The sequence below is a fragment of the Anopheles moucheti genome, chromosome 2 (genome assembly GCF_943734755.1).
Source record: "Anopheles moucheti chromosome 2, idAnoMoucSN_F20_07, whole genome shotgun sequence".
Taxonomy (NCBI): Eukaryota; Metazoa; Arthropoda; class Insecta; order Diptera; family Culicidae; genus Anopheles; species Anopheles moucheti.
This window is the reverse complement of record NC_069140.1, coordinates 52315010-52341266: the sequence shown is the minus strand read 5'-3', so window position 1 is coordinate 52341266 and position 26257 is coordinate 52315010. Positions and strand designations below refer to the sequence as shown.

The window sequence follows — 26257 nt, the reverse complement described above, 5'->3', positions numbered from 1 at the left end:
CGCAGCCGGTAGGATTCGAACCTACGCTCCCAGAGGGAATCTGATTTCTAGTCAGACGCCTTAACCGCTCGGCCACGACTGCTCTTCCCGAGTGTGCGGTACAAACGCACTGAAAGCCTATCGCAAGATACTTTGCTCAAAACTTTTCCTGCTTCATGTTTTTATTCGCTTCACTTCACACCGTGTTACCCATCGCAACGAACCATCCAACCACCCCTACCAAACGCACCCTCTGAACCATTCGTATGTGTGCGTTGTTGTTTTCCTCAGTTCGCTAAATCTTCCACGGCATGTTGTTGAACACGACCTTTCCGCTGTGTGCGCGATGTTTTGCGAACCGAACAACGATGACGCGCCCGATGAAGGTGACGTTGATGTTACGTCAACGCTGCTTAACGCTGCTACACAGCCAAACACACACAGTGGACAAGAGACAGGCTTTTAAGTGTGGAAGAATACGCACGGCCCAAAGAAGTTCCTGTACGCGCGCTGCGTTCTTTACTCGATGCTGCGTAATTAAATCACCATAAAGGGAAGAAGTGCGCTGTGGGTGTGGAATAAAAACCGAATCTCTGCCATATGTGTTTTTTCCGGATTTCCATTGCAAATAAGAGTCCGTATTTTCCTTCTTCGGTTATACAATCTTTTAAAATGTCATCATGAGCAGTGGCGGTGAAAATGGGACCTGGCTTTTGGGAGCAGTTGCTAGTCCGCTTCTTAACATATCGGTATTCTGATTTGCTCACATCCATTTTCTATTCCACCACTGAGACCTTCAATCGATAATCGATAATAGCTTCAAATAAAAAGCATCTTTGATTCGTCGAACGGTTTCATGTTAGGTAGTCTTAAATGTTTTACTAACGAAAAGTAAGCAAATTTTATTAAAGAGAATCTCATAAAGTGTCCGAGAAATTGGACGACTATAGTAGTACGAAAAAAAAAATAGCTGTCAAGAATGTTTCAGCTTTACATAATTTTGATATAACTTTACATAATTTTGCCTTCTTTTGCAGGTTTCGGTAAGAAATAATACAATTCTGGACTCAGTGTTACTGCATCATTCATCCGGCTTTGTTTATGAAAGGTATTGTCGAGACTGCCATGCGTCAATAGAGCTTTTTATCGTGTACCTAAAAATAAGTACGCGATATTGTAGTTCAAGGTTTTCTTTATCTGTAGTCTTCACATTTCTGCCGCTTATGAATGGCTTTCAAATGTGGGCCATTGAAGAGTTTTACCGTGTAGTATTTTCAACCCTATATACAAACAATTTTGGTGACAAAAAAGTGATTTGTTAGTAAAATAAAAACACGAACGTACAATGTACATCTCATCCTGTTAGAAAAGTGATTGGAAAGACGCATAGAGCAAACACAACACCACGTAAACGATGAAAAGCGTACTGAAACTGTTTAAAAACGACTAAATTAAGCAGTGAACCCCCACGTCACGCTTGTCCGTTCGAAGGGAAAGTTTGAATGGAGAAGCGCATTCGCCAAGATAAGACAACAACCAAAACCCCCCCGGAGGTAGTCTGCTTTGTATGTGGCAAAAATCGTTCATAAAGTGTGGCGTGTGTGTATGCGTGTTTATGCACCACCACCCCCCGTACTCGGGGGGTTCAAGTGCGTACGGAACGTCGCGTCAGGTCGTCACGTCTAGCAGCAGCAGCAGCAGCAGGTGGTGATGCCCTTCCGGAGACTTCGAGATAAAGGACGGACGGCGCGTGAGTGGTGACGGTGTTGGACGCTACACTCGCTGCAAATTAAGTTCCAATAAAACACACCACCGCTTGATAACCAGCCCAAACCTGGGGAAGGGGAATGCTTCGATGCTGATCTGAGCGCATCTGAGACAGACTTCCGCCTCGTTTACTGCTGTCCGCTTAAGGAGTAGAGTGGCCAATGTTGATTGGAACGCTTCAACGTACCGGCATGATATGCTGCTTCTCTGCTACACAATCCCCGAGCGAACTTTCGCTTGCCTCATTTCCATTTTGGATGGCGAAAAACTGTACTCTGAAGAAGCACTACTCCGCCCCGCACAGGTGTGTAAGCTAATCACTTGAAAATCAAACCACGAAAAGGCGCATTATCCGAGGAGAACTGACTTGTGTCGATGGAGCGCTGGCAGAAGATGATGTAGTGCGTCTTTTTTTGGGTTGTTCCCCGTTCTCCACGGCCGAGGAAGCAGAAACAGCTACAACCGAAAAACGGGACACAAACACCACGCAAACACCATTTATTGCCACGAAGTCACATAATTTCGGTAGGTCACGTAATCGTTAAGCAAATGAGAAGAAGAAAAGCAGGTCTCCGGACACAGAGGGGTGTGCGGCGGTGTGGAGGGTGGTTTCTTGGCGGCACTGTTGCGAGTGGTTCGTTCCATTGCTTCGTGACTACGTTCAGGGGGTACAACAGCACAACAACAGCGGTGTGTGTGTGTGTGTGGTTATGAGCAGTGCTGCCAAGCAAAAGTAAGCTACGTCGCTGTTTTTTTTTGCGCCTACTTTGACTTTATGCTGCTCCGCTGTTATTTTTCCTTTCAACAGCGAAGCAAAATAACGCCACACGGCTTAATCGAAGAGATTCAGAAAGAGAGCGACCGAGAGAAGTCGAAAAAGAGAGAGAAAGTTCAAGGTTTTTTTTTACTGAATTTTCCTTATTTTATTCCGATTGCGATTCCACACACTACACTACGGCGGACGCGTGTGTTTGTTTTGGCATGGGGCAGCATGCCTCTCAGAAAGAGGAGAATTCCTTGCGGGGGGTGGAAGAAGTAGGCGTCGTTGGGTGTAAAGTCGAAGTAGGAGGGGGATGCTTATAATTGAATGATGTGAAATTATGAAAAGTAGATAATGATTTTTGTGCAAAATACTTCACTCTTGTTCTCTCTTATCATAATAATCACACGCACACAATTTCACACTCACAGTTAAGCGAGAGGAGGGAAGTGAGAGGAAAACAAGAAACTCTTCCGGAGAAGGATCCCTTTTCATCATCTACACATAAAAACGCAGTCGGTAGGATTCGAACCTACGCTCCCAGAGGGAATCTGATTTCTAGTCAGACGCCTTAACCGCTCGGCCACGACTGCTTGTCGAAGTTCGATCTCTCAGATTAGTACAGGTGTCGGAAGCTGTATTTAACACCAGTAATCTCCTCTAAAGTTAGCATTTTAAATACGTATACGATTAGTTTGTTTAAATACTATACTACTTCACTTGCGAGGTTACCATTGCAAAATGGAATAGAAATTATTAGAATTCCTTTGCATATGGCTTAGCAATATGCTACAGTGCTAATCGCTAGCGTGTTTGTGTGGATCTGTTGATGGTTGGTTTTGCTGCTGCACTCACTACATTCTTCCCGTGGTATTTATGTAACTATATCAGCAAAAACCTACACTTTTCAAACCCCTCTACCACACAATCGCCGCCTTGCTAGTTCTTGCCCACGAAAGCAAACGCACCATAGCCGAATAGGTGTTCCAGGAAAACGGTGTATCTGGTTAGGAAGTGGACGGATACGCTTTGGTTCGGGATGTGGAAGATATTCGGAGAAGAAGACATGGGGCCTGAACTTGGTTAGGTCGGTCGGTCGGTCGGTCGTTGGCCAAAACGCGTCGTTCTTGCAGCCCGTACAGGCAGAGGAAGAACATCGATTCTCTTGCTCGAATCACTTCGATTTACCGTCGTGTGGCGTAAGTGTGAGATGAGCGAGCGAGAGAGGGAGATGGTAATGTGTTTCGTTCGCACCCGTGGCACACTGCAGGCAAACAAACGCGCAAGTGGCAGCCAGAGCACACAACGTCACGGGGGAACTAGGGGTGTGCTTGTTTCGGCTTGAAAAACCACCCTTAAATGAAGCGAGAGCGCGAGAGGGAGCGAAAGAGAGAATGGAGGGTTGCTAAGGGATCCCTAACGGGGAACGAGTGCTAGGGCAGAGGCGGGTGTGCAGTAAAATTGGAAGTGATTACGTTACGGTCACCCGAATGCCACAGGCTTCCCTATTTTCCGCACCGAAAAGGTTGAATGGGCAGCGGAGTAAGAAGGAGGAAGTGGTGAATAATCGGCACACACAGAGAGAGAGAGAGAGCTACAAGAGCAGCCGAGCGAGCAGCGACTCGCGATAGCGTGGAACTTTTCGATGTTTGGTAGAATTTTCGGGGTCCATACGTTTACACTTTAGCGCTTAGAATTGATAAATTAATGCGAACGGCGCGCGGATATGGTTGACCGAACAAAAGACAATTTCTCGGCCCCCCCTCCACACAATAGTGCGTGTGCGTGCGAGCGGGTAGGTATGTACCGATTGAGTAAATCGGTTCTCCGAATGCGGACCAATGCGCGTTCGCTTCTCACTGATGAACTGTTTGATGAGGCGCGATCCAAGTGGATGTGAACTGTGTGCGAACTGGCGCTTTTGAAGTTACTCGTTGGGTGTTATTGATGTAACACAGATTGTTATCTCGGTTTTGACAGAAGAGGGTTCCACAGGACGAATCGTCGAGGTGGTTAAAATGGCTCACCGCTTCTTTATACGTTGTAGCAACACGTACCCCCTTTTGAGTTTCATATCCTTTACTTGGCCATTCGAACCAAAGCAATGGAAACACTTAATCAACAGACCACTTATTGATTTTGTTAAACCAAAATGCCATATCAGTAAATTTGATTTAAAAGCACAGGACCGGAAAAAATTGCTCTTTCTCTAGTTCCGGTGGTTGTTTCCGTTCCCCCGCCCGTTGTCCATTCGCTTATCCTTTTCGCTCTCACCATTTAGGCTTTCCTTGCAATAGAATGCTTGGACTGAAGTTTCGGTGTGTGTGAGTGTGTGTGTATGAGAGAGATACAAAGAGAGACGGAGAACGCGTATAATCGGCTCATTTTACTTGGGTTTGCCATGCCAAGTAGGCGCCCAGAGTTTTATTATGATCTTGTTTTTTTTTTCTTTTTGGAAGGTGGGTAATTATTTATATCACCCTCCATCGGTTGATTTGGCTTTTATGTTCTACCGATCGCACATTTCTGTCTTACCGTGGCCATCTTCTAGTGTGTGTGTGTGATTTTTTTTGTTGATGAAGTTGCCCCATTATCCATTCCGATTGATTATTTAATTGGTTTTCTTTTCGCTGTTATCGGGCTCAGACATCATGTCAAGCATCTCGATGCTCTTGTCTCATTATCAACAGATCGAGCGCTGAATTAAGAAGAATTGTAAGCATATTTACATTAATGTTCAGTTCTGCTACTTTTTACTTTGTATTTGCAATTATCCTTTTTTTTCTCTTGTTTGCATTTATATTTGGAATCAATTATTTTAGTTTTTTTTTGTTTTCCATAAGAAACAGCGTTAAATTGTAATGTGGTTATTAAAGTGTTTTTTCCTCATGTCTGTTTCATAGTTTTGTTATTTTCGGATGTATGATCTATTGACGAAAAGTAATTGAATTACTATTTTTATCTTTAACTTTTCTGTTTTTAAATATATTTTATTCATTTCTCAAGTTATATAATAGAGATTGAATCTTACATATAATAGCCATAGCTATTCTAGCTATAACTCTAAACTAAGTTTTTGGAACTGCGTCCCATTTGGGCTTGAAATGTGTTTGAAATGTGCACTGTTTGTGCAAAATATTGCTTTTTGACCTTTATGAAGGCCAAAAATCAAACCACCATAATTAAACTTAAACAACTCTCGATCCCCCCACTAATGCTCAAGGTAACATGACACAGTTTCATAAAGTCCGAAACAGAACATGGCAAAGAGGCAAAATTAAAAAAAAAATGAATGAAATATGTCCAAAGCGGACAAACACAGGCACACACAAAAAAGAGAGAAACGCCTACACGATTTAATGGTTGACTGTTTGGCAGATTTTATGACAATTTCGGCGTCAAAAAGCCGCCAAACGGCGGTACGCGGAGCGGTGCGTGGGGGGTCGGCAAGCCGGCAAGGGAAGAATAAACAAAGCACGGAATGAGATTGATTAAATTGTGTTTTATTTGCTAATGGTGAAAAGCACCCGCGCTTATGAATGATAATATTCACCAAACACTGTACAACGGTGTGGTAGTTTTGTAATACAAAGTTTAATATCTATTGCGTTGCGCCCGGAAAGTAATACACCGAGCTTTATTTCCCATCGATGGCGAACTTTTCCGTATCAGCATCCTGCTTCGTCGTTCTTGTTTTTATTGTGAAGTAAAATAAATACAATCCAAAGAAGAAACATCAAAAAGGTCTGAAGAAGAATAAGGGAATGGCGCAGGGTTCGGGAAGAGGGCCAAAGCAGTAAACGTGAAACGACTGCAAATCAAGTCAACTTCACTGTGTCGGATGAAATATCACAGGAAGCTCGGATTTAACCTCATGTCCGCAGATATATCTACCGTGAGTTCTCACTCTCTCACTCGTACGCTCTCTTTTGCGCCAGTGAGATCAAATCTTCTCAGCTGAGACAGCAGCGTGGGCTGTCGGTGGATGCTGTGTGGTGAAATGAAACGTGTTCGATACGAATATTTAGCTGTTTTGAAACGGTGGACCCCGGCAATGGGAAAAGCGTCTGAAGTGTGTCCTGCGTGTATGTGAGAGTGTGTGGTATGCTAGAAAGATGCACATTTTCCACCGGTACGTATTGCAAGCGAAGGTGTGAACAGTGTGAACAACAGAGTAGAGTTTTGGATCATGCTCACTCACTCACTCACTCACGCGCCCATCCTCATCTCACGCACGTACACTCACACACTCACGCCTGCCGGATGTGTTTCGTCGCCGTGAACACAAAGGACTCGCACGGGCAAACGCCACAAGGATATTATGCGGGACGGACACGGCCGTACGTTTGTGTATGCATACAGTGGGGGAGATCCACCGCGAAAATGCAATTCTGGACGCGTCCCGGACCATCGCAAGGGGAAAACACAGGGAGGATGCAAATTTATAGTGAGCCGGGAGACAACCGGGCATGATTGTCAGCACACGGGGTACACGGCGGTACCAAAACCACCAGCACAGCACAGCACACTCTCCGGCCAGCCGGTATTGCACCGGTACGTATGAAACCACTTATTTTGTCGCTTTTAAGCGTGACATTTCTGTGCCGTTCGTTCGCTTCTCACGTATTTTCACACGCAACGTGTAAGAAGGTGAAGCACGGCGGAACAGAGACACGCGCGGTAAAAATGATGCTGGACGAATGTGTGCTGGATTTAATTGACATCGGTGGATATTCTGTGTAGATTATGCACTTCTTGCCAAGGTGTGTAATAGGTTTGAACATAATTTGCGACTGTTCGTGGAATCGTTTGGCAGAGTTTTTTTTATTGCGATTTAATTATTATAACAAGCCTTTGATATAAAATAGTGGCATGTGACTGGCGACTTGAAGATATGCCGCAATACTGTTCGGGTAGGAAAGATCTCCTTTGATATATTTTTTATTTCTTCTCCATCCCAGTAAATTCCCGCTTAATGAGTACCTTTTTTAACGGCATTAAACGACAACGAAAGGAACAAATCTAAATGCTACATACATAACCCTAACAACGTCTAAAATCTCGCCTAACGATCATTTGAATTCGATAACAAACCTTTCAAACATTGAAGCAATCTCTAGGCGTCTAGTTAAGGATTATGAATTGAAAACAATAATGATGAACAGTTTCTAGCGGAGTGCATTGAACAATGCTATTGAATCGCCCAAAAGACTCTTAGCGTTACTGGAGCCAAAGAAAAAGTTGAATAAGCATTAGCATAAGTATTAATAGAAATTGTAGAATAAATATTAGTATTTTCTTACATTTATCACAATGATCAAGCCTGGATATATTAACGCAACTTAACTTAACGCAACAACTCTGAGGAAACGAAAAAAAAATCCCCTGATGATAAGTAATATTATATTAGAATTATTTCGTTTTTCCTAAATATTGTATGAAATCTCCTCCCAAGAAGTTTTTCGTATAAAGAATGCAACACTGGTTTGAATTAAACTCTCGTTGTGAGTGGGTTGACCGTGATTACGCTGTAGCTCTGTCTACAATTGTTAAACGAACCTAAAAGCTTGTGCTGCTTCTCATGGTATGTTATTGGCAAGTGGATCACCGAGGATGCAAAGTCTCAAAGTTGTACATTACTTAACAGTTTTGTCTAAAAGAATCAATTGCAAATGAACATCTGAACTAGGCCTCCAGACTCCAGAATGTCTTAATCTGGATGACCATTTCGACTGTGGGTTACTTTTACAAGACCACTATGATCTTATGCTATCCAAAGCCAATCGTTTGCTAGACTCAAGAGTTCAACAATCTGCTCAGTCTGAAGGCTCCTGACTGTGCAATAGACCGTGCAATGTTAGAATTTCCGACCAACAAAAAAAACGGACAACTCCAAATCAATTCAGCGCAACTCGACACCTCCTACACGGCTTGTGTATCCGTTTGTCTTTATTATCGTTTCAGGTGTTTCGTATTTGGACTGGAAATTCTCCAACATCGAAACATGGCAGTGTTTAGTGTTTAGCAAGCGTTTTCGTAGTTTAATTCCAGATTCTAGAATTCTAGAACATCTACAACAAGGAATTTGCAGCAAAATATCGAGGGGATTAGAGGTGAGATTTTGCAACTTGCAGAATCCTGTTTCATATAAATAAATACACTTGCATTAAGGATTTTTCACAACTAAATATAATTTGATATAAACTTTTGCATTGGAGGAAGCAAATAGAGCAAACCAACTGTTTAAAAAACCATTGCACGTTGCTAAAAAAAGCGATATTTTATTAATTCAGTCATCAATTCATAATTTGGACCTGTGTCATAATAAAAAAAAACGTTAAGCCTAATCATAGAGCTACTTAAATGTACTTAATTACTATACCTTTGGCACCAAGAAAAAACGTATTTCAATATTTCTAAAACCATATCTCGTATGAGTTCTACGCTGGATCGCAAGCTGGTATTTATAAGGCGATCCATACACATTCGCTTAGTGAAAAGCGGTATTTCTTTCAATTTGTGGAGCTTATTGATTTTGTATCTAAAAGGCATCACCGTAAGAAATATATTTTTACACTCTGTGCACAAAATCGTGATTAGAGGTGAAAATAAAAATAATAAAAATAGAATAAAAAAGTTGATTTTAAGGCTTAAGGCCCTAAAACCTAACTTTGTGATCGACAAATTTCAGTTATAGTGTCCAGTTGATAGAACTCCACAAATATTTACTATTAATAACACAATAATAATGATTACAGTTGAAGTTGCAATAGCGTATGGAATTTTTAATATAATATAAAGTTACCGTAAACGCGTTGTAATATAATCAGCTTGTGCGATATATTATTCTTATGTGTAAACAACCAAGTAAATTTCAAGTTTATGTTACAGTATTGTGATAAAAAGCTTAATGAAAACAATGAATGAAATTGTTAATAACATCTCTGCATAAGATGTAACAGTATAACCATATGTTCCTTCGCGTGTTCGGCTATTCCGGACGGGTGCTAGTGTTCTTTTTTATTCAGTTTTTGAACATTTTATCCCTGCCCAACTGTCGTCTGTTTTGAGTGGTTTTGTTTGATTTCCGCTCACTTGGTGAAGGTGTCTTTTTACGCGTACCTTCCAGCATCGAGATCGTCGCGGTGGAAGGAATCGGCAAGAAAAATAAACCCCGTGGTAGGTACGATGATACATCCATCGACCTGCTGTTCAAACTTTCGGCACCGTGTTGTGGGTCGTATTATTTGTCTTGATTGTTTCTTTCCCGTATCCCCCCCATTCCGCTCGTGTCGTCGCTTTTTATGTGTAGGCGCGCGTGTACCGGTAGTTCATGGCCCGTGTCAACTCCATATGGCTTTCAAATTCTGGTAGGGACGTTTTGTGTCTTAAAATGGTTCCCATTGCATGTACTCTCTTACCGAGCGCGGGCCAAAAGCTTTATTGTTGCGATTAGCTTCCTGGCCCGACCCTGGGGGCAAAGCATAATTAATCATGAGCCCTCCACCAGGGAGAGCTTCACCATGAGGTGATGGTTTGAACCAGAAACGAAGGATATCCCAAAACGAAGCAAAAAAAAGTTTAATCTAATGGTAAATATTACTTAAACAGTTTTTTTCTTTTAACTTTATATTTTCCATCCAACAACAACATTGCTCCGACGCAAAAGTTCATTCAACCGTTTCGGTAAGCAGGAGCAGAACTTACAGAAGGCTGCAAAATAAAAAAAAAAAGCCAACGGACTGCTGCTTGCTTCTCCTTCGCATCATTGCTCCCCACATCCTTCATCGGAACAACACGGTGCACCCAAACCCTTACGGCAGGGTTGACTTTTCCATCGGCTGTGACTTAATTGCGTTTATAACTTCTTCGCGAATCCCAACCGGTTGCTTTTGCTGGTCAAGCTCTGACCGACGACGACGAAGGCGAAGGTGAAAGAAGCTTTGGATTCGTCTCTTTTCTGGCCAAGATCGGACGATCATTAATCAAAAAAAAAAACAACAACTAGCCAGAAGGTAAGGATAGCAACACCTCCTCCTACACAACACAAGGCAGGTTAGCACACGCACGCGAGACAAGATTAAGCCGACAGCACCAGAGAACAGAGCGAACTCTTTGCGCAAAGGGTAATAAACCGGATCTCCTGTGAGTGATGATGGAGGGTCCTCACAGGTGCACGCACATCCACAATCCTTCCCTCTCCCGTTTGTCCGTCCTGTGTGTGTGACGCAATTGTCCCGAGTTGGGATGTGCTGCTTAAATGGGGGAGTGTAACAAAAAAAGATCGGCTAACGCGCGCGCGCGCCTCTCTCTTTTCTCTTGGAGATACCGGGGATCGAACCCGGGGCCTTTCACATGCAAAGCGAACGCTCTACCACTGAGCTATATCCCCATTGATGAATGCTGATGGGTTAATTGCGTACGGGTGAGCATCGCAAGGAGGGGTAGATACATGGAAGGTATGACAAACTCGCTCGTTGGCTCGCCGTAATTCGTTCACTTCACAATTCGGAATTGTATTTTTATTTTACAAATAAATCCACCGGTTCAAGTGCGTCAAACGTAGCGTGTGCTCGTCTCCAGCAAACGTACGAAGTAAAAGAGCGAAAGAGAGCGAGAGAGTGAGAGAGAGGGAGAGCGAGAGCAAAAAGTAAGGGTGGTTAAAGTCGTTCGTCGCCAACTAGACTGACCCTCGCAGATGTTGTTGATCTTTTAACACATTTTTTTGTTCGTGCTGTTGCTGTTGCTCCTGCTGGTTGCTCGGTGTGTTTTTGTGTATTTGTATTCCTGGTTCGGTTGTTTCGCTGGCCGTAGGCATCAATCGTCTCCCAGACCGTTGCAACCGTTGCAAAACGCGCTGCATTCGCATTTAGGGCTCTCAGGAGTGGGGGAGGGGGGTTGAAAAATGGTCGAATCAGACGTTTTAAAAATGAACTAGCTCGTTACAACAACAAAAAGTCGGAACCGGATTCGATCGAGGCAAAGAGTCCACGGTTTACGAACTTTTGATAAAACAAGCACACGATTACCCACTGTAGGTAATATCGTTTTCTCGACAACTTTGGTGAAGTTCTTTTGGGCAACGATTTTTCGAGGGTCACCGATGTGGGCTTTTGGAGATTTTCATGACCTATCCTATCGTATCCGTCCTATATGACAAAAAAAAATCCCATCCATGCACCGGATTCACCGGCCCAAAGGTCGAAGTGAGAGAGAGGTTTTTGTACGTCCGGAAATTCCTTCGACCCCTGCACACGACCGTCGAGGGACGATGTGGCAACATTGATCCATGCCTTAGTGCCCTTCACCCTCTGCGGTGCCCCTTCTTCTGTGTGGACGTGTGTGTATGTGTGCGTCCTTCGGCGACTCTGCTTTACCCTCTTCAAACTACGCTTCAAGCAAACGCAGTACGGCTCTGTCCGATATGTGTGTTTCGGAGCTGTAGTGAGTATCATTTGGTTTGCGCCTTTGAAGATGCGTTTTCTTTGATTCCTTCTTGTGGCACTTCCCTCCACTCTTTCGAATTGGTTTTATTTTAATATTTTTCATTCATTTTTCATCGCTCCATTTCGACACATACATCTTGTATGTGTTTGTGTGTGTCTGTGTTTGTGTTTTCCCCTACCGGCCGGGTTTATTATATTATTCCATACAATCATCATCATCATGCCCTCGTGTAGGCTCCTAGTCAAACGCAGTAACCGCTGAAGCGCGGCAAGGCGTGAGCAGAAGGAGATGAGCGTTCACTCGCATCTCGCACACGATCGCACCGAGATTCCGCTCATACGCGTGTTTTTATCCTCTCCAGCGGGTTGTACGGTGCTTCCCAGCGTGTTCCCGAATGTCGAGATTATCCACCGAAAAAAACATGAGCTTATCTCATGGTGCGCTTTTGTGTGTCCCCTAAAAAAAAAGGTGAATGTGGCCTGTTTTGTAGGAAGTGGCACCGCACCGAAAAAGGGACACAACAACACGGTGTTGGCTCTCGTTTTACCAGCGGCCGGTGAGTGCGCAACAGTGCTGGGCAAAGCAGCAACACTCTTAGTAGACGATGACGGGCGGCAACAAACAAATAATATAAAAAAAACAACACCATCACCCCATCGCGAAAGAAGGTGCTCTGGTGTGCGTGTGGTGCCTTACGTGCCCTGGTAAGACGATAAGCATGACAGCATAATTTAAATCACTTCACTAACGCAACCTATTGCCTTATTGGGCCCTTTTTACCGTAAGGCACTGAACTAGTTAAGCGAATTTGGTGAAATACAGAAATTAAAAAAAAGGATCATTTCTCACACATGGCTAACAGTATGAAAGATTTGATGGTATTGGTTATCTTACAAATCTTTTAAAAGACCCCGTAAGCCAGCGTGTTTTTCATGCTGATTTGCTTTTGGTGCGAATCGATGAGATGAAATGAGATAAATTGCTCACGAGTGTGGATAATGGGTTTTTGTTTCTCTCGTTTGCATATCACATCAAACGAACAATCGTCGAAAAACCAAACAAAAACAGTTTCTTTAAGGGGCAAAGAAATCTTTAAACTATGCAAAAAAAAGGATTGCATTTGTTTTTCTTTCTTTCGATCTTATATGTTGTGTTTTCGGTTCGAACAAGATAATAATACAGTGATGCTGCTAAGGTATCAAACCACCTATCATCAACAAAGGCAGAAAATTATGTCGGTGTTCATCCTCAAACCAAGAACGTGACGCAGGTGATAGATAACAAATAACGAATAAAGAATAGGATGAGAAAAATAAGCATCACAGGACAGAGGGGCTAAAAACGGGCACAGAAAATGATAAAAAAAACAGAGAGAACGCAAGATGAGATGAGGAAATTATCTGGAAGGACTTGCTTCTTGGGTAGCTTTCTCCGCGTGAGCCGGGTAGGATTACTTGCCATTACGATGGTAATCACGAGCGGGACGGGGCTTTGAAGCAGTGTGCGTCAAGCATTGATTGAGCAGTGCTCGATTGGGAAATCCAGAAATGAGAAACATATAAGAGCTTTGTTGGAAGGAACCGTACCGTTCCATTCCATGGGCTTCTTGCTTACGGTAGACTATCGGAAAATAAATCAATAGAGACGTTTGTTCGCTGCTACAATGTGAGACGAAAAATGGCCACCGCCAGTACCGTTTAGCGATAAGAAACACATGCATGTGTTGGCTTGATTTGTTTGCGTTCAAGACGCGAAAACTTGGCTCCCTTCAACAGCTGATAAGGAAGAAGAACCCCCAGTACTGGAAAGGAACTGTGTGGGAAACGTGGGATCGTTTAGTGTGTATTTTATGTGATAAATCTACAAACATATGAGTCACATAATAATGCTAGTTGGTGGTGCACTGTTCATTTCAAAATAATTTGTAATTTATAATAATTTTGTAATTTGTAATGTAACAATTATGAAACTGATTATTATACTTTTTTGGCTTCTCGTCTCGCTGAAAATGAGAAGCATTATAATTTATTTATGCGTGAGTTTTTTTTCTGCACATCAATCTCATCTCACCGAATGTGTTTGAGGGTAATGTAAACACAACCAATTGTGGAAAGAATCCCAATTTGCGCAAATTGAATATTTTTGTTTGCAGTTTTTCAGTACTTTTTTTTATCCTTAACGTATTGAAGTAACCTTACAGGTTTTTAAATATTTTTTTTCATCCTGCATGTCGCAATCGATTGATAATCAATGTTTTGTTCGCTTCTCACCTCGAAGCACCGAAACAAGTGGTCCTCCACACTGTTTTACATGCCAATTGCAAAACTCAAACGATGTTCACATCAGAACAATAATAACGCTAATTAATTAATAATTAATAATAACGGTAGAATCAAACAATAACGCTAACGCTGCCGCTGTCGGAGCCGGTTCCGGTTCTGGATCCGTTTATCCTATGACTAATGTGCCTTCACGCAAAAACATGATACGCACCCGATCGAACGTACGCAATATTGCACCGCGCAAATAGACTATGAGAACATAAGAAAGTAGAGCTGCTTGCATGGCTGGGTTAGCAATTGGCATACCTAACGGAGCCCGGAAGGCTGTCTGTTATAAATGAGTATAAATAGTCTCTTAAAGAGGCGATCCTCTTTCTCAGATCGGTGCAGTATTGCCTCAACACAGCCAGCAACATGTCGTTCAAGACTTTCTTCCTGTCGCTGTGCGTGCTGGTGATCGCATTCAATTGCAACGAAGGTGAGTGATGCGATTATGGGTTATGGGTTATGGGGAAAATATAAACATTTTCTAACGCCACGATTGTTCTGCACAGCCAAAAAAAGCTTCATTGCTTTCACCAAAAACTCCACGTTTTTCGAAGCGTGGCAAGATTGCCATTCTTTCGATGGGTATTTGGCAGCTATTGAGTCTGCAAGTGATCAATCGCTGGTGGAAGAAGCAATGGCAAAAACCGGCAATCCCAAGGACGTGTACTTTATCGGAGGAACTGACCTTGGTCGTCAGGATCGATGGATGTGGATTGGTTTGAACAAGCAGTTGAAGGACAGCGACTACCAGAACTTCCGTACAGGACAGCCTGATAATCACGGAGGCAACCAGCACTGCCTGACAATCGGATACTTTAAAGCAGAGAACCGTGGTAAATGGGATGACGATAATTGCATGAAACAACGAAATGGATATATATGTGCCTTTGGATATTAATAAAAAATCGAACGAAACAAAATGATGCAGTCAGTTTTACGTAATAATCTTCAAGAAACAGATCATTACTTACTTACTTATTCGGTGCTACAACATGTTGGCCTGCTGCAAGAGTGCTCTAATTTAAGCCGTCGTCTGCCAATCCATCATTTTGGCCGTTCTGGCGAACGCATCGACGCTACCACTCCAACTCAATTTGTTCCTACCACGTCTTCTATATTCATGCGGACGACATAAAAAGACTTTACGGGTTGGATTGTCCGGTGTCATTCTCATGACGTGACCAGCCCACCGGAGTCTGGCCAGTCTAATCCGCTATACGACAGTAAGTTCGTCGTACATCTCGTAGAGCTCGTAATTGTAGCGGCTCCTCCATTGTCCTTCCAGGGTTCGGCTCAGTTTTAGACCATGACCACATATCAGAGACGTATGTGAGTACAGGAACTTTATAGGTTCAAACATGTCAAACATATCAGACATGTCAAACAAATGGCCCGCAAGGTCTTTGAATCCGGCCCACAAATGAATAACGAGAGCATCGATTTTTAAATCGATGTTTATATATTTTAATGAATATTAATGAAAACATAATGCGTTGTAGATTATCACAAAATCATCTCAATAGTGTATTAAAAGTTACTTGCACCCGCACAATGAAATCTAATATTAAAAAATTAGTCATCTACCGGAAGCTCGCGAATTCCGGGATGCATTTGAACTCTAGGACGCATACAATCTAAAGGATCTATGCAAACTTTAAGGTGCAAATGTTACCTTGTGGTATAACTGTTAAAAATGGTCGTGCTTTCTCTTCTCGCTACACACACACACACACACACACGGTTGGTGTCGCCGCCGAGCGTGTTCAGGTGTGTGTTATCTTCCGGTAGTGAGGGATGTACGAGGTGAAGCCATCGATAAGATGAAGAAATTTTGTGTTAAATCTTCATAAAAATTAAGTAAATTTGTGTAATACACCAATGGAGTACTCGCTTTTCATTACATTTGTTTCAAATTACACTTTTGCCTCGTTATTTTCACGAAAACTGGGAGAAAAAAATCATCACCAAAACAACAAAGACCAACAAAGTAGGCCTGCAGTAGAGTTCACGGTATGGTGGAAAAAAGAGTTTAATTAATAAGGGGGGAATGTGTGCGTGTAATATTAGTGTATTAAAATCAAAAGTGATAAATATAAAAGTGATAAGCGCCAATGTGTTGTAATTATTGTGCTCATCACTAAACCATCCGAAAAATGAAGCACGGGATGAGTGACGTCACTCACGCCTTGTTCATTTCGCCTTATTCCGGTTCTCCCAATAAAGCCAGAAAAAGGCGAGAATATAACGAAAATTTTATATGGGATTCTCTCTCAAATTGTCGGCAAACCAGCAAAACTTTATATAGGGATGATGATGATGAGTATAAATAGTCTCTTAAAGAGGCGATCTGTTGCGATTTGGAATTTTTTGGATCGAAGTAACCATAGGAAAAGTAATATTGTAAGCCGCATGAAAAATAGTTTAAGGAAGCTATGATTTTTTGTTAAAATGGGTATATAAGGGGGAGCAATTGTTGAATAAAGTAGTTTTCGTTAATCGGTTGAAGTAGAAACAGCGAAGAGTGAAGGTTTCTTTTATCAGAGCTCTGGTTTTCGGCACCTTACCCCCTTCTGTCTGAATAGGCTCCCCAAGCATTGGATAAGGAGCAACTAGCGGGAAGGTCTGGTAAGCGGGACGAATAACCACCTCTGCTTCACCGGGAAAACTCCGTTACCGTCGCACGGAGTCTTCAGCAAAAGGATCAGTCCTTCGCGTGGTCTGCCGAAGAAGCTCGGCGTGTAACATTTGGTGGCTCCAGAGAGGAAGAAATCAGAAGACGTCGTACCGTCGAACCGAGAAAAGAAGATATCGTTTTGAAAACAGAATCGTTCGATCGAAGAATCCGTGACGTAGAACATTTCGATTGAAGATAATTGATTAATTCCTGTTCATCGGAAAGGAATCTGCGTTTTGATTAACAATTGCGCAGGTATACTAACTTTCAACCATGGCGAACAGGAAACTATACTTCGTGGAAAATGAAAACGGAAATTGTCGTTTGTGCTACGAAGCTGACGATCCCAATGAAATGGTCCGCTGCGATGAATGTGATCGCTGGTATCACGCTTCATGTGCAAAGATACTGCGATTACCGAAATATGATGAAACATTTACGTGTGAGAAGTGTAACGACGATAGAGCTGAATATTCACGGATGTCACAGAATGATTCAACAATCCAAGCGTTAGTAGAAGCTTTGAAAGCAAGTGGTCTGAACGCAGCAACGAGTATGAAGCGCATGTCGCTTAGCAAATTGCCATATTTTGATGGAAAACCCAAAGATTGGTCCAAGTTCAAACGAACCTTTGAAGAAACCTCTAAGGAAGGAGAATTCAGCAATTTAGAGAATCTTAACCGTCTTCAGCATGCATTGAAAGGAGATGCGGAACGATGTGTTCGGAGATTATTCCTTGATCCGGATAATGTTCCAACCATCATTTTGAAACTAGAAGAACAATTTGGAAGACCAAAACAAGTGTACAATGATTTGTTAAAAGAAGTCTTGAGAGTGAAGCTCGATAACGAAATGAAGATTCCCGAGCTATCAGATGCATTAGAAGACATGATTACTAACCTCAAGGCTATGAAATGGGAGGCGTATTTACAAGATCATCGTTTAGTAGATGAATTAGCCTTCAAGTTATCTACAAGCAAGCAATTAAAATGGATAGAATACAAAGAACATATTGAGAAAGCCTACGAAGTACCGAACGTGCTACATTTCAGTCAATGGCTTCTTCCTATTGCTGAAAAGATTAGAAAGCTGCCTAAAAACGCAGAACGACCACGACAATCGGTAAATTTTAACCAGCCTCAAAATGTAAGTGTTCCATCGAATCACCAACGTCCACCACAATTGAATTATAAACGGCCTATATATCCTCGAAATACACCATCAGGACAGCAACCGCGAAAAAATTCACACCAAGGAAGCATTCAACCGCGTATTCCTCAACAATCATGCCCACTTTGCAATGGATCCCATGCATTGCATCGATGTGAACGTTTTGAGAATATCCCAGCAGATGAGCGGCTCAAGGTAGCTATAGACAGCAAACAGTGTCAAGCATGTTTAAAATCTAACAATCATAATATGAGCAACTGTTACGCGGCCAAGGAATGTGGTATTCAAGGTTGCAAAGAACACCATCATCAGTTGTTGCACATTGAAAACACAGCGAGGATGAATTATCATCAGACTATACAGAACGTATATTATCAAATCGTTCCTGTTGTGTTACGAAATGGGAATATTACTGTGAAAACCCACGCTTTCCTGGATGCTGGATCATCACTAACATTAATTGAAGAAAAGATGGCAAATAAATTAAAGTTGGACGGAGCGAAGGACCCTCTTATGCTTACATGGACGCAAAATCTTTCGATGAAAGAAGATAATAGCAGAAGAGTAAACTGCATGATCCGTGGCGTCAACGAAAAGAAAGAGCACGAGTTAAAAGGCATTCGAACGGTGAAGAACTTACAATTGCCAAACCAGTCACTGTCTGGGACAAAGCTAGCAGTTCGATATCCGTATCTGAAAGATATTAAAATAACGGATTATGAAAAGGCATATCCTACTATATTGATTGGATTGAATCATAGCCATTTATTAATGCCATTAGGCCGGAAAATGGGACGACCAGATGAACCAATGGCGATTAAAACAAAGCTTGGTTGGTTGATTTTTGGCATTGACAAATCAAACGCAAAAATGGAAGAGAATCATATATTGATTCATAAAAGCGAAGAATTGATGACCGATATGATAAAAAGATATTTTTCAACCGAGGAGTTTGGAGTGAAACCTGTGAAAACAGTGAAATGTCAAGCGATAGAAAGAGCCAAGTCTATTATTCAGCAAACACTCAAGAAAAAGGATGGTCGATACGAAGTAGGCTTGCTTTGGAAGAATGACGACATCGTTTTACCGAATAGCTATAACAACGCACTTCGTCGCTTGGTAACACAAGAAAAGCAACTAGATAGAAATCCGGAATTGAAAACGTGGCTGTGCAATACCTTCAAGGAGTATCAGCAGAAAGGATATCTGCGTAAGCTGAGTCAGGAAGAAATATCTCGACACTCTCCAAGAACATTCTACATCCCACATTTCGTGATAGTAAACAAAAATAAGCCAATTCCGAAACCAAGGTTAGTTTTCGACGCCGCAGCAACGATTAACGGTGTTTCTTTAAATTCAGTATTGCTAACCGGACCAGATGAAATGGCATCATTGTTTGGAGTACTTTTGAGGTTCCGTGAAGGACCCATCTGTATATGCGGGGACATCAAGGAGATGTTTCATCAAGTAAGAATACGTCCAGAGGATCAAGACGCACAGCGAATTTTATGGCGAGACGGCAACTCTAGTAAGAATCCCGATACCTACGTCATGCAGGTTATGACGTTTGGAGCAACGTGTTCACCAGCGTGTGCTCAGGTTGCGAAAAATCGAAATGCCGAGGAGAACAAAAACAAGTATCCGTTAGCACTCGAACCTATTAAAAATCAACACTATGTGGATGATTACCTCGATAGTTTCTTTTCGATGGAGAAAGCAATCGCAACAGTAAAACAAGTCATCGAAGCCCACGATGATGGAGGATTTTATATTCGAAACTTTGTGTCAAACAAACAGGAGTTAATGAACAACATCTCCCAAGAACGCCATCAAGTAAGAACTTTGGTTGATATTAAAGAAAAGGATGAAGCTATGGAAAAGATTCTAGGTGTTCAATGGAATACTCGAAATGATTATTTTAGCTACAAAGTCGATCTGAAACGTATTGATGCAGAAACGAAGCCTACTAAGAGAGAAGCATTGAGCTTTGTAATGAGTGCTTATGATCCACTTGGACTTATTAGCCACATCACCATACATGGTCGAATAATTATGCAAGCCATCAACATTGCCACGGAAGATTGGGATGGAAAGATTCCCGATGCATTGTATGAAAAGTGGCGTGAATGGCTGAAAATGACAATGCTCCACCTGGAAAATGGTTAAAGGGAAAGGTAGTGGAAACAGCAATAGCCCCGGATGGACAGGTACGATCGGTTATTGTAAAAACTATACAAGGATTGATAAAAAGACCAGCTATAAAGGTTGCAGTCATAGATGTGACGCCGAAAGAGCATCTTCTAGTAGTGAACAAATTTTCAAAGAAACCTGGAAAGAGAGATCAATCGGATAATGCGAGCAGCCCAATGAAGAAGAAATACAAGATCGAATCGCGCAATTAAGAATCAAAGAAATTGAAACAAAAATCACAACGCTGAAGATATTATTTTGCATAATTCACCGGGTTGAATTATGGAGGGGAGTATGTTGCGATTTGGAATTTTTTGGATCGAAGTAACCATAGGAAAAGTAATATTGTAAGCCGCATGAAAAATAGTTTAAGGAAGCTATGATTTTTTGTTAAAATGGGTATATAAGGGGGAGCAATTGTTGAATAAAGTAGTTTTCGTTAATCGGTTGAAGTAGAAACAGCGAAGAGTGAAGGTTTCTTTTATCAGAGCTCTGGTTTTCGGCACCTTACCCCCTTCTGTCTGAATAGGCTCCCCAAGCATTGGATAAGGAGCAACTAGCGGGAAGGTCTGGTAAGCGGGACGAATAACCACCTCTGCTTCACCGGGAAAACTCCGTTACCGTCGCACGGAGTCTTCAGCAAAAGGATCAGTCCTTCGCGTGGTCTGCCGAAGAAGCTCGGCGTGTAACACGATCCTCTTTCTCAGATCGGTGCAGTATTGCCTCAACACAGCCAGCAACATGTCGTTCAAGACTTTCTTCCTGTCGCTGTGCGTGCTGGTGATCGCATTCAATTGCAACGAAGGTGAGTGATGCGATTATGGGTTATGGGTTATGGGGAAAATATAAACATTTTCTAACGCCACGATTGTTCTGCACAGCCAAAAAAAGCTTCATCGCTTTCACCAAAAACTCCACGTTTTTCGAAGCGTGGCAAGATTGCCATTCTTTCGATGGGTATTTGGCAGCTATTGAGTCTGCAAGTGATCAATCGCTGGTGGAAGAAGCAATGGCTAAAACCGGCAATCCCAAGGACGTGTACTTTATCGGAGGAACTGACCTTGGTCGTCAGGATCGATGGATGTGGATTGGTTTGAACAAGCAGTTGAAGGACAGCGACTACCGGAATTTTCATACTGGAGAGCCTTCTGGAGGCGACCAGCACTGCCTGACGATCGGATACTTTAAAGCAGAGAACCGTGGTAAATGGGATGACGGGCATTGCATGAAACCACTGAATGGATATGTATGTGCCTTTAAATAATATAATATGTCAAACAAATGGCCCGCGAGGTCTTTGAATCCGGCCCGCAAATGAATAACGAGAGCATCGATTTTTATAAATGATGAATAGTAATAAAAGCAAAATGCATTCAAGATTATCACAAAATCATCTCAATAGTGTATAAAAAATTTACTTGCACCCACACAATGAAATCTAATATTAAAAAATTAGTCGTCTACCGGAAGCCCGCAAACTCCGGGATGCATTTGAACTCTAGGACGCATACAATCTAAAGGATCTATGGAAACTTTAGGGTGCAAATGTTACCTTGTGGTATAACTGTTGGTTGGCTGAATCTACAATTTTCGGTTGAAACGATTTTCTCGTATTTCAGATCATTCTTTAGGATGAATATCAGATGGAGATCAGCACACATTTCTTACCGTGTTCATCGAGTTTTTTGTGATCTCGGGCGACTAAGGCTTACAGTTGAAAGTAATGAAGAGATTCGTTTTCCCCAAGGTCAACGCATCCTTGCGCATTTTGCTCGTTTGTACCGGTTAATTAACAACAAAGGATGGATTTGAAGTAACAACGTATTCCCGTAAGAAAGGCGTAAGGCGATACGTAGTTTCAAGATGATCCTGTTGCAATTGCTGAAGTAGATTTGATGAGCGTGCTATCGGAGGCATATTTACGCTTTACATATAACTGATCTCCTAAACAACATAAGTGATTGGATTGGACCACTCCAACATTTAGCGATACATTTCATTGCATCGAGATCACACATTAAAAACATTGTTCAGTGTAGTTTTTCTTACATGGATGCTCGATTCCTGTGGTAGATTGTCGCTCCTCCTGGCGCATAAAAGAAGACGCACAAACCCCTCCCGACAAAATAACTAAAAATCAACAAATTTAGCATGCCGCCTTTGTTACTCCGTGACTTAAAAATGCTCGTGCTCCTTCTTCTCGCTACACACACACACACACACACACACACACACACACGGTTGGTGTCGCCGCCGAGCGTGTTCAGGTGTGTGTCATCTTCCGGTAGTGAGGAATGTACGAGGTGAAGTCATCGATAAAATGAAGAAATTTTGTGTTAAATCTTCATAAAAATTAAGTAAATTTGTGTAATACGCCAATGGAGTACACGCTTTTCATTAAATTTGTTTCAAATTACAGTTTTGTCTCGTTATTTTCACGAAAACTGGGAGAAAAAAATCATCACCAAAACAACAAAGACCAACAAAGTAGGCCTGCAGTAGAGTTCACGGTATGGTGGAAAAAAGAGTTTAATTAATTAAGGTGGAATGTGTGCGTGTAATATTAGTGTATTAAAATCAAAAGTGATAAATATAAAAGTGATAAGCGCCAATGTGTTGTAATTATTGTGCCCATCACTAAACCATTCGAAAAATGAAGCACGGGATGAGTGACGTCACTCACGCCTTATTCATTTCGCCTTATTCCGGTTCTCCCAATAAAGCCAGAAAAAGGCGAGAATATAACGAAAATTTTATATGGGATTCTCTCTCAAATTGTCGGCAAACCAGCAAAACTTTATATAGGGATGATGATGATGAGTATAAATAGTCTCTTAAAGAGGCGATCCTCTTTCTCAGATCGGTGCAGTATTGCCTCAACACAGCCAGCAACATGTCGTTCAAGACTTTCTTCCTGTCGCTGTGCGTGCTGGTGATCGCATTCAATTGCAACGAAGGTGAGTGATTTGATTATGGGTTATGGGTTATGGGGAAAATATAAACATTTTCTAACGCCACGTTTGTTCTGCACAGCCAAAAAAAGCTTCACCGCTTTCACCAAAAACTCCACGTTTTTCGAAGCGTGGCAAGATTGTCATTCTTTCAATGGGTATTTGGCAGCTATTGAGTCTGCAAGTGATCAATCGCTGGTGGAAGAAGCAATGGCTAAAACCGGCAATCCCAAGGACGTGTACTTTATCGGAGGAACTGACCTTGGTCGTCAGGATCGATGGATGTGGATTGGTTTGAACAAGCAGTTGAAGGACAGCGACTACCAGAACTTCCATACTGGAGAGCCTAACAATCTCGGAGGCAACCAACACTGCCTGACGATCGGATACTTTAAAGCAGAGAACCGTGGTAAATGGGATGACGATAATTGCATGAAACAACGAAATGGATATATATGTGCATTTGAATAATATCCAATAATATAATATAATATGTCAAACAAATGGCCCGCGAACAAATATTAATAAAATGAAGATTAATAAAAGCAAAATGCGTTCAAGATTAAAAAACGTTGTATTAAAAGTGTATTAAAAGTTGCTTGCACCCACACAATGAAACCTAATATTCAAACATTATTCGAAGATAAGGAGGTGTCATGAAAATCAGGAAATTTATGATGTTATATATTTAACTGCAGAAAAATATAATTTTTAAAGTTCTTTACTGTTATTGATACTATAATACGACTGAATTTAATTGTCTTACGACCTTCTCCTATGATTACCTACAATGGAATAAATGTATCTAAAAAACATAGTAACTTAGAACATAGAATTGTGTTTTACGTGTATTTTACGGAATTTGAATGTCTTTGCAAGAGTGTTATCTACATAAATTTTAAGTATATGCAAATATAATGGAATATAAATTATGTCGTGTGTAACTATTATTTTAAATCACGAAAAATGTCCAGGCTGGATGCATGTAAACTAAATAGTCAGGCAGATTTTGCAACACTGCAGTGTGATATCTTTAGAGTTGGCCCGTAAGATCATTGTTGTTAGCAAACCGGTTTGCAAGCCAAAATGAGTTTGACATCACTGTTCTATATAATCCCAGCTTGGGTGGGATGAGGACGGGATAAGGCTCGGGATAAACCAATGATAGAAAGTTTCAGTGCCCACCAGGCGTGTAACGACAGTGACAGCAGCTACTCCTGGAGATCACCTCAGAAGATATTTTCCCAAATTGACAAGGTTCTCATCGGTTTCAAGGAATTTCTCGGATGGCTCTCATTGCCGTACGGACCGGCAGAGGAGCAAACATAACGGGGAGGCACAACGCACGGACAGCAGTACGCAATATTCCTTCTTATTGTTGCTCAAACACTGCCTGCTGCCCTGTGGAGCGTGGTGCCTTTTTTTGCATCATTTTTGTTTCGATTCGGTCCGTTGAACTGTTGCTGCGCGCGCGACCCCTATCGTCCGTGGCCAGGAACAGGTGTGCACACACATCCACGCAGGACAACGGGGTTTTATTACATGCGAAAGGTTGCTGGCCCTTTGCGATTGTTTTATGCGTTTAACGTGTGTTTTAAATTCACTTTAGCTACTATGGAGTTGACATTTTGATTTTTGAGCTGTTTGTCTCGCTGTTTGTATTTGTATAATTAATTTATTAAACGTGTCTTGTGTCTTGTTTATATAGCTGTCTTCTTTGTTCAAGTGGTAATATACAGTCAGTATATTTAAGGAAATCAAAAGTAATATTAGTGTAATTCCTCAAGGCTTACAGTTAAATTAATCCGTCAAGTAATAAAACTATGGCTCAAGTAGTTACTGCATAGCCATGAAATTTATGTTTAAAGCTGAAATACGTTAAAAACACCTTTTTCACATCCCAGAATTTGTAAGAGATTTGTGTACCGGTTGATGTATAATTTTCACCGGATATTCTCCATACAAGTTGTTGAATGCATAAATTAACAAAAAATAATTTCTCTTCGATTCACAAAGTGATCAAAATAGTGACCAACCTTTAGTTATAAATTGCTTTTTTAATCGAGCTGTCAGCCATTTTGTTAATCTATTTTCATGTCTTTTATGTAGCTTTGAAACATTTTTGGTTTTGCATTTGAAACTAATCTCTAATATACGATTAAAAATAAATTCTCGAGAACTCTAAAGCGTTCTTCTATGCAAATTAGAATAACTTTCAAATAGGTTTGCTGAAATAATGTTTTCCATTATCCTTTACAGATTTAAATCCATTTTCGGAGGTCATGTTCTTTGCACGGTAAGTGACGCTACTGCAATTGTTAAAAGTCTTCATTCGTTAAACGTTACCTACGGCGGGGAGTTTCCAGCTGTTACATCGCTGTAAGACGCTTGCTCCTTGCGAGTAAAAATTGCAATCAAACCAAATGAGGAAAAACAACACAAAACCAACCTTGTCCGCATACAATCGAAGTGAATGCGCGCAGCATGGTAGCCAAAAAGGGAACGAAACCTTTCCCTTTAACCGCAAGCTCGCAGCCGTAACCAGGACCTCCGTAAAGAAATGTAACCGTTTTGCTTGCCTTCCACCACCGTCTGTCAGCTGGGACGAAGGACGAACGTGAACAGATGTGGCATGCCGTGGCTGCTATTGGCGACACGGCACGACGGCACACTGTCGATGTGTGAGTGTTTCGTGTAGAGTTCGTTATGTTTTTTTCTTGTGCTGTTTTCAGTTGTTTGTTTCATTATTCATTTCATAACGATATGTCAGCGTGCCTGGGTTTTGTTGATGTGTGCTGTTGTGTAGCGTCCGTCGCAGACCGTCAACAGCAACAAACTTACATCGACCGTTGCCTGTGTGTGTGTGCGTGTGTGTGTGCGTGTGTGCATTGGCTTTTTACTGCAAGGGAGCGAATTATTAACTCCTCCGGCTTCTTGGGGTGTGTTGTTCTGTCTTCGATCCCGGTGCCGTTTATGCTGGGACCCAGCG

At 41.8% G+C, this 26257-nt stretch overlaps 3 protein-coding genes and 3 non-coding genes across 6 annotated transcripts; 3 read left to right on the top strand and 3 right to left on the bottom strand.

The window, feature by feature from the left end:
• Trnas-aga (transfer RNA serine (anticodon AGA)) lies at positions 1 to 82 on the bottom strand. The gene has a single exon. It is a non-coding gene; the product is annotated as a tRNA-Ser (tRNA).
• A 2935-nt stretch (positions 83 to 3017) lies between these two features.
• Trnas-aga (transfer RNA serine (anticodon AGA)) lies at positions 3018 to 3099 on the bottom strand. Its single transcript has one exon. It is a non-coding gene; the product is annotated as a tRNA-Ser (tRNA).
• Positions 3100 to 10826: 7727 nt separating this feature from the next.
• Positions 10827 to 10898, bottom strand: Trnaa-ugc (transfer RNA alanine (anticodon UGC)). Its single transcript has one exon. It is a non-coding gene; the product is annotated as a tRNA-Ala (tRNA).
• Positions 10899 to 14622: 3724 nt separating this feature from the next.
• Positions 14623 to 15181, top strand: LOC128310309 (perlucin-like). Its single transcript, XM_053046918.1, has 2 exons — positions 14623 to 14713; positions 14790 to 15181. The coding sequence occupies exons 1-2, from the start codon at positions 14650 to 14652 to the stop codon at positions 15179 to 15181; spliced, it is 456 nt and encodes a 151-aa protein (XP_052902878.1). The 5' UTR covers positions 14623 to 14649.
• A 5877-nt stretch (positions 15182 to 21058) lies between these two features.
• On the top strand, positions 21059 to 21581 carry LOC128298651 (perlucin-like). The gene is made up of 2 exons (XM_053034421.1): positions 21059 to 21122; positions 21199 to 21581. Exons 1-2 carry the CDS (start codon positions 21059 to 21061, stop codon positions 21579 to 21581), a joined length of 447 nt encoding a protein of 148 aa, XP_052890381.1.
• A 1629-nt stretch (positions 21582 to 23210) lies between these two features.
• LOC128310299 (perlucin-like protein) lies at positions 23211 to 23739 on the top strand. Its single transcript, XM_053046907.1, has 2 exons — positions 23211 to 23274; positions 23351 to 23739. The coding sequence occupies exons 1-2, from the start codon at positions 23211 to 23213 to the stop codon at positions 23737 to 23739; spliced, it is 453 nt and encodes a 150-aa protein (XP_052902867.1).
• The last annotated feature ends 2518 nt before the right edge of the window (positions 23740 to 26257 follow it).